Raw genomic sequence first — 16,232 nt, forward strand, 5'->3', positions numbered from 1 at the left:
TGCGCCCCGACACGCAGGCAGGCGGAACCAAGGTCAGCTGAGGCCTGCAACAGGAAGCCATGTCGAAAGCCTTTAACATTCCAAACGGCTCTTGGACCCAGGAGTCCCGCTTTTAGGAAGCATTCCTAAGGAAACAACTGGGAAAACAGAAAAAGAAAAAAAAAAAAGGGGGGGAGCCTAGAATCACCTCTGGATTCTGAGTGTGAAAGCAAACTCTAGGGTGGCACGGTAGCTGGCGGCTAAAGTCCTCGCTTTGCATGTGCTGGGATCCCATATGGGCACCCACTTCCTGGTGGTCCCACTTCCCATCCAGCTCCCTGCCTGTGGCCTGGGAAAGCAGTCGAGGACGGTCCAAAGCCTTGGGATGCTGCACCCATGTGCGAGACCCAGAAGAATCTCCTGGCTCCTGGCTTTAGCCCGGCTTAGCTCTGGCTGTTGCGGACACTTGGGGAGTGAATCAACAGACGGAATCTTTGTCTCTCTTCCTCTCTGTATATCCGACTTTGCAATAAAAATAAATCTTAAAAAAAGACCTCTAGATGTCCAGTTGCCCAGCCGCATGGTCAGTGTTATGGGGTGTGTGGAGCTGCCCTACGGGAGCTGGATGGTTCAGGTCCCAGCTGCTCCACTAGCCATCCAGCCCCCTGCTAATGCTCCTGGGAAAGCAGAGGGCCCACGTGCTCGGGGCCCCTGTCACTCATAAGGGAGACCTGGATGAGCCTCCCAGCCTCAGCCCAGCCCAGCACTGGCCACTGGGGAGTACATACACCTCTCTGCAACTCTTTCAAATAAATACATGGTTTTGAATAAGTACATGTCCAGTCACAAAGCAGTGGCAGAACTAGCCACAATGCTACCTCCTGCTGGTCCACATCACCCAAAGTGCTCCTCACGCTCCTCCCCTTTATTTTAGGGTGCAGAAGCCACGGCCCAGAGACCCCGAGGACAGCAACCACGGCGAGCAGTGGCCATCCTCCGCACCAGGCTCACGTTTCAGCTGTTTGGACCTTCTGGGTTGCTGACTGCCACAGCTGTGTAAGGGTGCCACTGCACATTGCCTGCCTATCACCAAGGGCTGGTGCCCACACATGTCAGTGACATGTCCATGTCCCCGTGCTCCAGGCACCAGCCACCTAGCAGCGGTGGTAGAGGTGACTCGTGGGAGCGGCCTCTGAGAGCCACTGGCTTTGCTTCACGAGAGGCTGTCCTCCTCCCCTGCCCCGCTTCCAGTCTGCAAGCAACCTCCGTTAGGGGCTGCGTGACGTCCCAGCCTTGGCTGGTGCTGGGCTAGCTCCAGTGCCTGCCACAGGGGCCTTGACTAGAAACAGGTCTTTGGGGGTGGACCTCATCTAATAGAATCGGTGTCCTGGTCACAAAGGGAAATCGGGGCACAAAGAAACACAGGACGCTAACAAGGTTGAAAGACACGGGGAGAACCCCTCCATGAACCAAAGACGTGCCTGAGGCGGCCAGGAGCGGGCAGTGTGGTCTGGAACCTTCTCCCTCCCGGCCCTCAAGAGGAACGCCCTGGCCCACAGGCTGAGCGAGGCCTCTGGAAGTGTGAGAGACCTGTGCCTGCTGTGCATCGCCTGAGCCACACATGGTTATTAGGAACTTGTGAAGGTTACAGGGCCCCCAGCAGGAATGGGGCCACAGAAAGCCATCTGCAGGACACACCATGGTCTGGGACAAAGGAGCAGACAAACCCACACCGACTGCCGGCTTACCACCTCGGGAAACCACGCCGGGCACGCAGACTCCAGGGTCACAGACCAGGAGAACCCCAATGTTCTCCACTGTTTCCCCACTCCTCTGGACTGTTCCATTATTCTAGCACATGTGGACTTATAAACTTCTACCATTGATTTAAAATGCACGACAGGCAAAGGATTAAGAGCAGAATTATGTTGAAGAAACTCAATCCCCAGTATGAAATGTGACTGCATTGCACCGCCCCCCCCCCCACACACACACGGAGGAAGGCCCAGGTGACATGCAAGGTGCGACCAACCACCCACTAGCCAAGGACAGGGCGTCAGAAGAGCTCCAGCCTGTTGACAACTTGGTCTCAAGACTTCCAGCTTCCTGAACCATGAGGAAATAACATTTCTGTGTCATGAGAGCCCCAGCAAACAAACGCCAAGAACTGACCCAGAGCAGCTGGCCTTCCCCAGCTCCCAACTCGGCCGCCGACTGGGCTGAGACGGGCAGGGAGGGCAGCACTTACTCACCCAAGCAGTTGTGTCCATCATGTGCCAGCATGAAGCCGTCGAAGCAGGTGCACCTGTAGTTGCCCGGGATGTTGATGCACTCGTGGACACAGCCCCCGTTGTAGTAGTCGTTCTCACATTCATCAATGTCTGCAAGGGGAGGGCACGGGGGACGTCAGAGCGGGGAGCGTGGGGTCCCCTCTCCCACGGGGGACGTCAGAGCGGGGAGCGTAGGGGGCCCCTCTCCCACGGGGGACGTCAGAGCGGGGAGCGTGGGGGTCCCCTCTCCCACGGGGGACGTCAGAGCAGAGGGTGTGGGGGTCCCCTCTCCCACGGGGGACATCAGAGCGGGGAGCATGGGGGTCCCCTCTCCCACGGGGGACGTCAGAGCGGGGGGTGTGGGGGGTCCCCTCTCCCACGGGGGACATCAGGGCAGGGACGTGGGGGTCCCATCTCCCACAGAGATGTCAGAGCGAGGAGTGTGGGGGTCCCCTCTGCCACAGAACATGTCAGAGGGTGAAGTGGGGGATCTCCTTTCCCACCACCACTGAAGTCAGGGGACGATACAGTGCACAGTCTCTGAAGCCTTTCCTGGGCGCTGGGAATGCAAGGATTAGAACAGTGAAGACCCCGGGCCGTTACCAAGGCTGGCCACTGCTGTGAGGGGCAGGGCAACGCACTGGATCTGTGGGGGTGCCCTTCACCCCCCACCACCCTCACCACTTCTGAGGGTCCTGTCTACTAGTAACCCCCCCCCAAAACAGCTCTCCTAAAGCAGGAGTTCTCAGTGAACTCAACATTGCCTGCCGACCCCCGCCCCTAAAAGTAGAACCCCTGGAATAAAAGAAAAGCCTGCACGCCCTCCCCCAACCAGTCTCCTTCCACATGCTTGACTCAACCAGCCCAGCTTCCTTGTTATAACAAAAGCTTCTGTCTCATAAACAATGGCCGGCAGCCTTTGCAAAGGTCACCCTTTTCGCTGTTTCAAATCTTTCTCAACATTTCCCATCAGGGGTCAGACGGCCCATGGGGCCTCGAGTAGCATGGGGATTTGGGAGACCTGGGGGAGCGGCAGGCATGTACCCAGGCACTGTCCCAGGCTGCACCATTGTCTTCAACTTGCACACTCAGGTGGGGCTGCACACGGTGCTGCCGCTGACACCAAGGCACACAGAGGGACCAAGACCTGGCCGAGGTCACACCCCTCGGAAGCACTAAGGAGAGCCTAACCCCCACGACCCGGCCTGTCGGGTACGGGCTGGACACGGGCGACCCTGCCATGGACAGCCCAGAGTTTATTGTCCCTACTCTTGGGTTTGTCCACTTACTTCCCCGCTCCCCAAACCCAGCCTAATCTCCACAATCTCCAGGATGGGCAGGCAAAGGAGGGAGCCGGGGCCGGAAGTCTCTGGCTCCACGGAAGCAGGAGTGTCAGGGCTGAGCTACCTGCGCAATGGCGTCTGCATCGGCTGGAAGCAGGCTGACTCTGTGCCTCCTCTGGCTGTGCTTAATCGTGCTAACGCTGGAGGAAATGCGGTAAAACACACAGAGACTAGACCTGACGTGCGTTGAAAGGGCACACGGCCTAGGAAGGCTAGGGGACACCGGATTACTGCCCAGTCTCTCTTGGCAGCCGGCACCTCTGTCCAGAGCCCAGATCCTCCAAGCCCTCCATCTCACCTCTTAACCATAGATCTCCCCAACATCCGAAAGCCAGCCTCACCCAGCGTTCCCTCGCCGACCTGCCCTTCCTTGGGGAACCCCATCCCAGAGTAACGTCGTCCATCCGCGATATCCAATCACACAGAGATGTGCGTATTTCTGCGCCCTTGACATGGCTGTGGCCTGTGCGCTGGTCACCCACTCTCCGACCTGTCCACCACAGCATGTCCTCTCACGTGATCCCAAGCCGCCCCCTCGCTCTGTTCCTCCTTCCCTTCCAGCAGGTGACTTAGTGGCAGCAGACCCGGTCTACCTCTGGGGGTGGAGTCCACTGTTCCAAATGGCACACACCTCTAGCAGTGCTGCTGCTCCCAGCAGATACACTATGACACTGGATCAGGCAGGCTAAAAGGAAACGACTCTCCCACTGTCACAAGAGGACACGTATACTGTCCACTCCTGGGACGCACAGCAGCCTTTCCAAGTCGGTGTTTTAACCCCCTTTTAGGGCTGAGCAAACCAAGCTGCACAGGGTTTGGGTGACTGCTCCAGGTCACACAGTAAGTGGGAGGACCAGGATCAGAACCAAGGGCTTTCTGTCTATAAAACCCACTTCCTTTCGCATGAGTCAGAAAGTCCATGACCCTCCAGTTGTCAGCAAACTGCTTTAGATGGTTCATTTCACCTCGGGAACATTTATACTGCATGCAGAGGAAGTTTTAGCCAGTCATCCAAGTTCCCGTCCGCCCATGTGCCCGTCCTCTGTCCCACATCTGTCCATTTGTACACACATCCATGCCAGCCACCCCTGCCCCCACTCATACAAACTCTCTTCCACCCACTCACTATTTACCCCACAACCCATTCAAATGCCCACCTATTTATCCATTTATCTACTTGCACTACCATCTTCAACAAAATATTTAGCTCAACACCTTTCCATCCACCCAATCGCCCACTCACGCATCCACACATCTCACCTAAGATCAACACAACCCAAACACACACTTGTGCGGCCATCCAGTTCCAGTCATTTGGATGCCATCTTCCCATTCATCTCCCCATTATCCAGGCATCCCTCCCAACCTCCAACCAAAGCCATTGCTGCAAACCCCATCTTTCTGTCACACACACACACACACACACACACACACACACACACACACAGTCATTTCTCCATTCACTCCTCCATACCCAAGCTTCACTTCACCTACCCAGCCATCTACCCAGGCAGCTTACAAAGTGCAGAGAATAACATTTGTGAAGACAATGAAGAGAAAGAAAGAGAGGTTCAGATAAAGCAGTGACAGATGTAGCCATGCATTTTGGGGTACCAACACAATTATAAATCATGGGCCACAGCTTCAGTTCTCAACTACCTAAAAGCCAAAGCAAAGGAAAAAAAAAAATCCCGACTGGAGTGACTGTGTCCATAAGATGCGATGAAGCCAGTTGTTTCCCTGGTGATGAGGTCTGAGAACCCCAAACGTCTCCCAAGCAAGGGTCTGCCTACACTTCTGATTAGACTAGTCATGGGAGGTGAGCTGTCCGCACGGCTCCAGCTCTAGTGCCCAGGCAGAGGAGTGAACCCCAACCTTCCATTCTCAGAACGAGCCATGACATGACCAGCATGGCAGAGCACATGGAGCTGTCGCAGAGTGGCACTCCAGCTTCTGCCTGCCTTGGGGACAGCAATGGCCCTGAAGACCCCAAAGGCACAGTGTCCACTGCTGACCTTCTGGAACCCAGCTCCTGAAATATCTCCCTGAGGCCTGAGCTTCTCTCTGGATCCCCCGCTTTGGCGGTGGCCTCTGCCCACGACCCAGACTTTCCTTGGTGTTCCCTGGGGGGGTTCCATGAAGGTGGGTGCCTTCTTTACTTAAACACACAGCTCAAGGACAAGCAATCTCTTCCAAAGCAAATAGGTTTATTACGGTAAGTCACACCCCAAAGTCAACACCCCTGGAAGAAGCTTCACAGCCCCCAAGACCTCTGCTGGGCTCCAATGACTCCAGGAGTGTTTTAGCCAGAAAGTAAGGACAGGCAGACGCGGGCAGAGAAGCCAGAGGGACAGGAATTCTTCAAGGACCATCACAGGTTGAACTGTGTCGCTCAGAAGGATGACACTCAAGTCCTAACCTCCCGTGCCTGAGACATGACCTGGTTTGCAAAGAAGGTCACTGTCGATGGGATCAAGGTCACAGAGGGCTGCACGGGATGAGGTGGGACCTAGTTCAGCAGCCATGACCTTCTGAGTAGAGATGGCACTCAGATACATGCTACGTGAGGACACACAGGGACATGGGGACACGGTGAGGACAGCCGAGGTTGTGGTGGCAACAAGGGATGACCTCTAGGAAGGCAGAGAGTGGACAGCACAAACAGCCGGGCCACGCTCGGAGCTCTGAGCCCTGGAGGCGTCCGGCCGGCCACTCCTCAGGTCCCCTCCCCCAGCCTGGTTTGTTTTTTTTTTTAATAACGGAAACTCAATTTCCAACCGAAGACGACAGCTTCCGACGTCTAACGGAGCAGAGAGGAACAGCTCAGGGAACCGTTCATTATGGGATTTTTGGAAAAGTTACCCCGCCCCACTTTGCCTGTGTTCAAAGTGGCAGCGTACGCACACAATCCCGCAGCTGTGGGTGCGTGCCAATGACACGGGCCTGCCCGGAACCCGAGCCAGATGGGAATGGCTGCTCATTTAATTAGGAACCGACTCCAGGCATGCCTGCGAGGTGCCCGCTCCTTTGTGATGCCCGCCTTCTCTCACAACTCCACTGCAATGAACCAGAGGTTCTCCTCTTTACTTTAACCCCATCTCAGGGCATGGCCCCAGACCAGCCTCCTGAAGGTGCTCTCACATCTCTCCCTGCCCCCACTCCCCCCAGGACTGGCATTTGTCCGGACACTCCTCCTCCATGGCGGGGGCCGGATGAAAGTGCTAACAAAGACCCCTTCCCCGCCTGGGCACCCGTAGGCAGGCTCCCCCCCCCCCCAACCCCACTGCCTTTGTCTGGGTCTTTAGGGAAAGCTGTGCACTCCTTAGATCAAGCAACCATTCTGGGGAGAGATGCATGGCTTAGGAAGTGGAGTCCTTATTAGCGAATAAATCTTAATCCAGTTTGTTGGCTAATTACGCACGAGGGAAGGGGCTTTCTCAGGCTGCCCCGCAGGAAGGATTAAGGCCCTGTGTCCGGGGGCGCAGGGTTAAGCTCCAGGTTTGTAATGATGGAGTAATGAGCGCAGACCCCCACAGCCATCGATCAGGTTTCCTGTCCACCGAGACAATGCCAGAAGTGGGCCCAGCAGTTAATTACGGGAGAGGTCAGAGGTCGTGCAAAACCAACACAAATCCATATACTTTTTCATTCCTAACTGCACACAATGACCGTGGCTCCGCTGGAGGGTGGGAAGGGTGGGAAGGTCCTTCCCCTGCGATCTGCAACAACCGTGGGGTTCAAGCTCCCCGTGACCTCTCCCAGTCTCCCTGCGGCTTCAGGCTGCCACCCTTGGTCTGGGCTGTCTCTTGGGCTTCACAAACATCTGCCTCCATGCACACCCGAGCGAGCTCCCCAGCCCCAGGCCCTCCTCTCGCTGGCCTCAGCGGCTTGGATGTGTCCTTGCACACGGCCAGAGCAGGGGGCACGGGAACCGTGTGCACTTCTGCAAACCTCAGGCCTTGGCAACGCGCGTGGAACAAGCCTGAGCCACGCTGCGCAGACTGTCAGCAGCAGGTGCAGGAGGTGCTCACAGCTGTTGCGGGAAGTGGGACCTCCACGACTCAGAGATGTTGCCCAGCCTACTCCACACAGGGAGCGCGATCGGACGGGCCACCTGACTTCCCAGACCGTGCTGGATGCACCCACTGAGACGAGGGAGGCAAAGCCGGCCGACGGAGACAGCGTCAAGACGAGTGGTTTCTTACGCTGAACAGGGAAGAGGTCAGGACGCTGGGTTTTCTTTGGGGGTAGCAAAACAATTCTAGGGGCTGGCGTCGTGGCATAGTGGTAATGCCATTGCCCAGGACGAATGAGAGCTTGCCCGAGTTCTGCCTGCTTCACTACCGATCCAGCTGCCCACTAACGGGCTGGGAAAAGCAGCGGCAGATGGTCCAGGTATGTGGGTCCCTGTTGTGCATGTGGAAGGCGTGCAGAAAGCTTGGGGATTGTGGCTTTGGCCCGGCTCAACGCTGGCCGTTCTGGGGAGTGAACCAGTGGATGGAAGATCTCTCCACCTGTCTCTGACTTTCAAAATATGTATATATTTTTTAAAAGAAAGAGATGCTAAAACTCTCAGTGAGAATGGATGAACAGCTCTGAATCCCATAAAAAGCAAGGGATTGTACCCTCTGAAGCGCTGAACTGCATGGGACATGAATGACCAACCACTCTGTGTTGTCACACGCCAGGCAGCCTGACCCTCCAGGGCTTCCTTAGTGTTGGGGACAAATGACCACCTTGAGCTGGCCCCACGGCCATCCGCTGTGCTGGGGCACGCAGTGCAGTGGTGGTTGTGTGTGTGTGTCTTTGTTTTTTTCCAAATCCCTTCTGTGGAATTCCACTCCAGCAGCAATGAGAATGCCACAGCAGGCCCTGTCTTACTGAGGAGTGGTTTACCCAGTGCCTTAGCCCAGGGGCAAAGTCTGAGCCTCCCGCATGGAACAGTGAAAGAGATGGAGGCCCAGAGAGAGGAAGTGATGTGCCCACAACCACCCCGGAAGCTGAATGGCAAAGCCAAAGCCCAAGCCCACCAGGTGGGCGCAGCCCGGACTCTGCACTCCAACGGATGCACCTTTATCCAGACCCAGGCAGGGGTCCAAGGTTCTGCTCAGGATGAAGTCACACCCTACCCCCTTTCCTTCTGTACCAGCGTGGCCAACCCGGCCTCTGCCCCTGGAACCTGGCCATGAAGAGCCGCCAGCCTGCAGGGTACAACGTCACGGACACACACATATGTACCCTGTGTCAGAAGGCCTCCCTGCCACTCGACCAGCCACATGCACCCCCCTCTGTGCCTCTCCCCCACAGAAGCTGGCGTTGCCCTGAACTGGGGGCTGCCCACAACGGGACCCCTGACTGCTCCTCAGCTCCACAGTCAGCATGCACACAACTGTGCAGACTGTGCCTGCAGGCCCCAGGGCCAGGACTCGGCTCTCTAGGGACCCACCCCCAGCTCCACTCCTCTCGACCACAAGGGGCAGAGGGCCCAGGTGGAAGCACGGGGCTCCTGGAACAAGGGGTGCGTGTGGGAGACCCCCGGAGGTCTGTGAGGAGTGGCTGTGCCCGCTGCTGTGCCCACAGCTGCTGTTAACCCAGCAGAAGTCCAAGCGAGCCGCGAGCCCATCTGGAGGAGCCCCTCGGAGCGCTCCCAGACCCTCTGACCTTGCCCGCACACACAAGCCCCGGCCCCCTTTGTCTCAAGGCTTGGGGGAAGGCTACCATCCCTCCCTTTCAGTAGCATCCAAAGGCCAACCAGCCCACAGTTTATTTTCTTAGAAATAATGGTTTTTGCTGGTTAGCATTCCTCAGATGGAAAAACAAATACGGCCACTGTAAAAAGAAGCGGCCAAGAGGAGGCAAGAGGGCTGGGAGCTGGCAGACACGGGGTTGGGGCTGGGGCTGGGGGCAGAGACCCCTGGCCCTGGGAGATGTGGGGATTTAGAGATTAGAGCAGGAACGGCACGCAGGCCCCCGATGCTGCCCCCCACACACTCTGCCGCACGGGAAGGCCGTGGCCTCCGGTCTTCACCGAGGCACCTCACATGCTTGCCATGCATATGAAGACGCGGAGGAAGAAATCACGCTTCAGGACAGCGATGCTGCTCCCAGGGCCAGAGCAGCTGCTTCAAATTCCTGGCCACGAGGGCTTCCACTGAACCTCACAGACCTCCGCACCCCAGGACCTCTGCCTAACTTCTCCCCCTCCTCGGGAGCGGGCACACTCTCATGCCACCACAGCCTTGGCTGTTGCACTTGCCGCACGCCACTGTCCTCACTTCTTTGCCAGTCCATCTCCTATGGGACAGGATATATGTGTACATGGGCCCCAGCACCCATCCTGGCACACAGGAGCTATGGGGGAGCACTCCCCGGGACGTCACTGAATGCTGGCACAGGGCACTTTTTAAGACTCAGGGAGAGACTGACTTGCTTGCGATGCTTATGTGCCAAGAGCGGAAACTTTTCTCCCCCCCTCTAAACACAGACACGGGGCCGCGAGGCCTTGGCCCCGTTGCAGAGCTGGGCCGGCTGTACGCAACGCGACCTAATTGTTGGCTGACAGCAACTGGGAGCTGGCCAGTTCGGTCCTTCGCAGCCGTCCGCCGGGCACCGCAGCGCTGTCCTCTTCGGCTGGGCGCACTTCGGCATGTGTAACTGCGAGTTTTACAACCTGAAAGCCAGGCACCTGCCCTCCACCCCTGCCTTCTGCCACCTTCCCTGGCCTCCCCAGGGGCAGCATCTTCACTAGGCATCGCTGCCATTCCCTAAGAAGGCTGCCTTAATAGGTTGTGAGGTCTGCTTTCAAACTAAGCGGATGGCTGGGTGTGTCATCAGGGGTTTTGTTCAAACGCTTTAATAACAAGCTCTGTAATCTCCTAACCCTGGTGATGGACAGGCCGACCCCGGGGGGATAGGAAATTCAGGAAGTGACTATTTACGTTTGTTACATGCATGTTAATTTGGTGATCTCCGATGGCTGTGAGGCTGTCGTTTTTTTCCCCTTTTCACACCAAAAAAGGATAAGACTCATATATTTGATATACTGTGGCCAAAACAAAGAGTGATTTCCCCCACCCGGAGTTTTAATTATAGCATTTTGGAACAGGCTCAGTTGGAACTTGCCAGTGGAACAAACCACTTGAATAAATGGCCTGCAAAATGAGGTCCTCCTAGAAGGGAGATGCGCGCCCTGGGCCCAGACTAAACAGTGACTACCAGGAGGGTCCTCACCATTAAACAAGCCAGCGGAGGGCGGTTTGCTCCTCGTTCGAGGCCTGGTCCTCATTACAAACCAGAGCTTTTAATTAAGATTAGCGAGACCCAATTCAAGCTATAATTTGGTCCTTTTCCTCAGCAAATGTCTATGAAAACAAGGCAATTAAGGTTACATGAGTTGAAGCATTTAAAAGGGACGCAATGCCCTGGCCTCGCCCCGGCCTGCCCCTTCGGCAAAATGAGCACACACAAGGCCCCGCTAATTCAGACCAGGCAGCCTGTGCCCAAGGAGCCTGGTGAGCTGCAGATGGGCAAGGCTGGCTAAATGACAAGCTGGGATGGCAGGGGTGGGGGAAGAACAGGTTGTGCAAAGGCCCTGAGGTAGGAAGGGTCCACACCACTGCTAGAGGGAGGCAGTCAGGGCTGGGGAGCAGCAGTGGCTCCCAGCGCTGTGCTGAGGGCTGTGCTGGGCTTGGGGCTGCACTGCCCACTGCCTGCATGGTTCCTGGGGTTAACATGCCCATCTCAGAGGAGGCATTCACAACCACAGCTTCAAGATAACGTGTGGCACAGTCCCCTCAGCCCCCTGGTGGTGTCCTACAGCCTCTAACAAGTGGGGAGCCTGCTGAGGCCACACTGCCAGGCACCCACCGAGGCTCTGTCTACGTTCGCACCGCCACCCTCAACAGGACGTGGGCTCCTCGTTCCCTGGCCCCAGGAAAGCAAGGAGGCAGCCAGCGATCCCCACCTGGAGAACCCAGCCCACACCCAGCCTGGCTGCAGGCAAAAGCTCACACTCTCAGATTCCTTTTTTCCATCCCTAAGCCAATGCAGTGGACATGCAGGTGGTCTCCGCACTCCCGCCAGCCACAGCAGATCTCAAAGCCCCAGAAGGTTCTTCAGTGTAGTCCCAGTGCAGCCAGGGGGCAGGGGCTAGATGACTGGGGTCCCAGGGATGTGAGCGCTTGTGTGCAAGTGGGAAAGGGATGCCCTGGGCCCACGGAAGCCTCGCTAGCTCTCACACATGGAGGATTCTGGAGCAAGTGACCATGTAGCTTCCTCTGGTCGGTTCCCATCACTGTAATGCAGCAACTCAGTAGGCCCTGATTCGCGCCGGTGCTGGCCTAAGCCCACCCACAGAGACTCCCCCCACAAAGTGAGCTCAGGGAGGGCGGGGCTGGACTGCATAGCACCCCCCAACCTGAGGCTAGCCCTGAGCGGCTGTCACCATCTCGCGTGAAGCCACTCAGAGGGGCAGGGAGAACAGAAGGTGATGTTGGTGATGATGGCACCATCGCCAGATACTGAGCACACACTTCTAAGCAAGTGTCCCCTGTGTGCTGTGCCAGGCAGGTGCCCAGTGCCCACTGCACACCTCACGCAACCTACAGAGGGAGCTGTGCTGGCAGACACACCCGGAAGGGAAACTGAGGCTCCAAGAGAGCAAGTACCCAAACTGTCCGCTCGGAGATGGGCTGCCCCTGGACGGGCTGCCCCGGGGCCTCCCAAGCAGCAGGCAGCTCAGCCTCACGAGGCAGAGTGAAGGACAAGCCCTCCCCAGCCCTCCCAGCGGCCCGCCTGGTGGACAGGCCAGTGTGCCAGTATGCACCTGATGGCACACATGTGCATGTAAGCATGGCACTGAGTGGAGATGCCCACCCAACGATGCTGAGACCACTCAGCCCCCTGGAAGGCGGTGCTGTGGCTCCTGCCAAATTCTAGCGTGGACAGAAGGCGGGACGCCAGCGGTGCTGAATGGGACATGCAAGGCTGCGGGGTCAACCCCTCACCCTACACCCCAGGGAACAAGGGGGCCTTGAAAAGACGCCACTCCGCTCGGCCTTTCTCCACTCCGCGTCCACTCAGAGGAAAGTGCACATGGCCCATGCTGCACCTCAATTCCTTCGAACACACACAACTCCAAACCCAGATGAGGCTCAGGCACCCCAGGACTCCCACACACGCCCTTGAGGGGGGCAGCCCTGTTTCTGGGAGGCTGGTGGGCTCCCTCCCAGCCGACATGCACGGCAGTGGGGCGGACTCGGAGGGGCCAGCAGCCTTGTCTGCACCAGGGGAGCCGGGCGGGGAACTCACCCTCGCACTGCTTGCCTTCCCCCTTGTAGCCCGGCTTGCACAGGCACTTGTAGGACTTGGGTGTGTTCTGGCAGATGGCATCGATGTGACAGTCATCGGTCCCCTCGGAGCACTCGTCCACATCTACTGCTCCTGCAGGGAAGGGGGGACACAGGGTGTGAGGGGTGCTCCAGGAGGGGCCGGGGAAGCCCTGCCTCCCCCCGCCCCTTGCCGACCCTGGAGCTTAGTGACAGTAACGGCTGCCGTGAGACAGACAGCCACCAGCAGCATCTTTGGGCAGTATCTGTCTCTGCACCAGGCCTGAGGTTACCAACACGCATGGCTCATTTAGTTTCACAAGTGGCTTCTATTCCCACTACAGAGATGGGAAAACCGAGGCTTAAGGACACAACTGGACAAAGCTCTCTATGGTCCACTGCCACTTGCTTCTTTCTAGAATTCGGGGAGCTGGAACGGTCCTGGGGGTCATGTAAATCCCACCCTTTCGGGTGGCAGGCCAGGCTGGATTGGTGAGCAGAAGCCCCCTCAGGAGGCCCTTCACAGGGACCTGAATTGGGGCCCCAGCAGCCTCTTGGTCATGCCCTACCCGCCCTGCCATTGGGCCTTCTGATGCCTCCACCCCCACTACCGTCCCCTCTCCTCTCCAGCTCAGAAATCTAGAAACCAACCTGATTCTTGCGGCCCAGTTTTGAAACTCACACTCGGTTCTAGCTCCTGGCACTCCACATCGCCCGCCCTGTGTCACATGCAGACGGCAGAGCAGACTCCGCCCGTCCGTGAGTGCACTCCCTTCCTTCTCATACACACGGAGTTCAGGCACGGAGGGAAGCCAGGGCAGCACAGAACACTACGCCACACTCGGGGTTAACGCTCAGGCTGCACACCATGGCATGGAGGTCCCACAGGTTCGGCTATAGGGGCTGGCAGCTCATGCGAGGCAGATCAGACCAGGACATCAAGCAAGATTTGCCATCCACCCCGCCCCGTCACCTTCAGCCAGTCATGAGCTCAGAGGCTGGCCAGACACAGGGACACAGGAGGGCAGCACAGGGCACTCGCTGGGGCAGCCTCGAGGGCAGCCACCGTCCCCTGCCTTGTACTCCCCAGGAGCATACAGAAGGACCGCAGCCCTTCATGGCTGGTCCCCAAGAGTGTACACTCTGAACGTCTGGGCCCTAGATCTGCATCTGGGCCTCTCTGAGACTCCTCCACCCCAAGATTCTCCCTCCTCTGTCCCGGCGCCCCAGGCTGCAGCCCATTCTCACTGGGAGACAGACAGCGCAAAGAGGGCAGGGTGACCTGCCCCCAGCCACACACAGGCATGCATGCGTGGCGTCATTTCTCAGAGTGGATGTGCCTTCTTGGGAGGGCAGCCCAGGCCAAAGGCAGGACAGAAAGGGGGCTAGCGGCCAGTTACTGCCGAAGCCAGAGACAGTGACCGGATGACCAGGGGCCGGCAGGACGACAGGCCAGTGGCCAGGGAGGGCTGAAGCCATTCTGAGACAGGACCAGGAAGGGGAGGGGAGGGACAGGGAGAGGGTGGGGTGGGGGAGAGTCTGCAGCTCCGTTCTTGTGCCTCAACCCCCACCCTGGCCAGATGATGGGGCTCTCACCAAGAGGCAAGCTTCCTGAGGACCAGCTGAGACCATCTTCTCCCAACAACACATACTTCACAACCCCCAGGGACCCCAGCCACACTTCCCCTGGCCTGGCTGGGTTCCCCCCCCTTCCCCCCCAGGGCAGCCCAGTGCTCCCACCACAGGCTGCTCTGCTCCCTTGGGAAACCTGGCTTGACCTTCACCGGGGAGGCAGGCGGGGTGAGGGGGCTCCACAGCCACAGAACCTGCAGCAGGCAGGGGCATCCCAGAGCAACAGAGGAGCCGACAGGCAAGGGGGACCAGGACCCAAAGACGGCAAAGACACCCCAGACACACAACCATCAGAGCTGGAGTCAGAAAGCTTGGTTCCAGCCATGGGTGGGGCCCGCCACCTGGTGCCCTCACTGGGGGCAGGGGCATGCTCCCAGGGCCAGGATGGGAGGCAGCAGGATCCCCCCACCCCATCCAGCCCCATCTTGCAACTCCCAGAGAATGGGGGAGCTCCTGGGAAGACAGTCGGGGGAGGGGAGGCAGTGTCTTCAGCCTGGCCCTTTCCCACCACCAGAGATGAGGCACCGGCTGGGGCCCCCACCTGGCATTTGCCGCGGCCCTGACCACAGCGGCTGGCTCCCCACTGACGCCCCTCTCTGGTCTCCCGGCCTCCTCTCCGTTTGTTCATCCTTGTCCATCCGTCTGTCACTTTCCAGGCCTTCCATCCTTCTGCCTCCCTCCTCCGGGCGCCTTGTCGGTGCCCACATCCCACGGCCCTCTTCTCGGACCTGCCTTTCGCCCCCTCCCCTTCCCCACGGGCGTCCCGGGCTCTGCCCAACCTCCCGGGCGGTACCCCTTTTGTCTGTCTGTCCGCCCCTTTTGTCTGTCCCCTTTCCCTGTCCGGTCGGTCCCTCCCTCCTTCGGGGCGTGCGTCCTTTCTCCCTCGCCGAGGGCCCGCGCGCCCCTTTGCACCCCTTTGCGCCCCTCCCGGGGGCGGGCACCCCCCGGCCCAGCCGTGGCGCTCTCTGCTCCCTCTCGCGTTCCTGCTGCGGCCCCGCCGGGCTCCGGAGCCCCGGCCGCCGGGCTGCGGGGGAGACCCGCCCCGTAAGTTACTTTGCCCGATGGTCTGGGCGGGCGCGGGGTCCGAGACCCGGGCGGGCTGCAGTCCTCTCGACGGCGCGCCCGGGTGTGGAGGGGAACCCCTCTTTCCCCGGGGACCCTGCCTGCGGTCGGGCGCTTACCTGGGAGCCCGCTGCCCCCCGCCAGCCGCCCGCGCGCGCCCAGGGCGAGCAGCACGCACAAGTGCCAGCGCACGGCCGCCGCGCCCATGCTCGCTGCGGGCCCGGCCGGGCGTGGGGCGTGCGGCGCGCGGGTCCTACCGGCCGCTGCGCGAGCGCTCCTGGTGCTCGCTGCTCCGCCGGCGCTCGGGCTCCCGAGCCACCGAGCCGGCGCGGCTGACGAGCTGACAGCCGCGCGCCCATTGGGCCGCGGGCGCCGGGGGCAGGGCGGCTCGCGGGGCTGACCAATGGACGCCGCCCGCCGGCCCCCGGGGGAAGGGGCGGGCCGGGGCTGCCGGGCCGCCCCCTCCCCTCGGGCCGGGCGGCAGGTGGGGGGTGGGGGCCGGGGCGGCTGGCGCGGCTCGGGGTGAGCCGGGTGCGCGGTGTCCGGCGGCGCTGGCTGGAGGCTGCCCCCGGCCGGGTGGGTCCCGGCCACCCGTGGCCCCGGCGTCGAGGGTGGACGCC

At 59.3% G+C, this 16,232-nt stretch overlaps 1 protein-coding gene across 3 annotated transcripts in view; it reads right to left on the reverse strand.

Annotated features, from left to right (window-relative positions):
* Nucleotides 1-15,819, reverse strand: part of SCUBE1 (signal peptide, CUB domain and EGF like domain containing 1) — an 85,812-nt gene extending 69,993 nt beyond the window's left edge. For all 3 annotated transcript variants that reach the window (XM_040991463.1, XM_040991456.1, XM_040991449.1), the window contains exons 1-3: nt 15,732-15,819; nt 12,902-13,033; nt 2,232-2,360 (exon numbers count right to left, since the gene is read on the reverse strand). In XM_040991463.1, the coding sequence (XP_040847397.1) occupies nt 2,232-2,360; nt 12,902-13,033; nt 15,732-15,819 (349 nt within the window). The remainder of the gene's footprint in view (nt 1-2,231; nt 2,361-12,901; nt 13,034-15,731) is intronic.
* Between the last annotated feature and the right edge of the window lie 413 nt (nt 15,820-16,232).

Source organism: Ochotona curzoniae, unplaced genomic scaffold (assembly GCF_017591425.1).
Source record: "Ochotona curzoniae isolate NIBS_2020 unplaced genomic scaffold, NIBS_Ocur_1.0 contig_1014, whole genome shotgun sequence".
In the NCBI taxonomy this organism is placed as follows: domain Eukaryota; kingdom Metazoa; phylum Chordata; class Mammalia; order Lagomorpha; family Ochotonidae; genus Ochotona; species Ochotona curzoniae.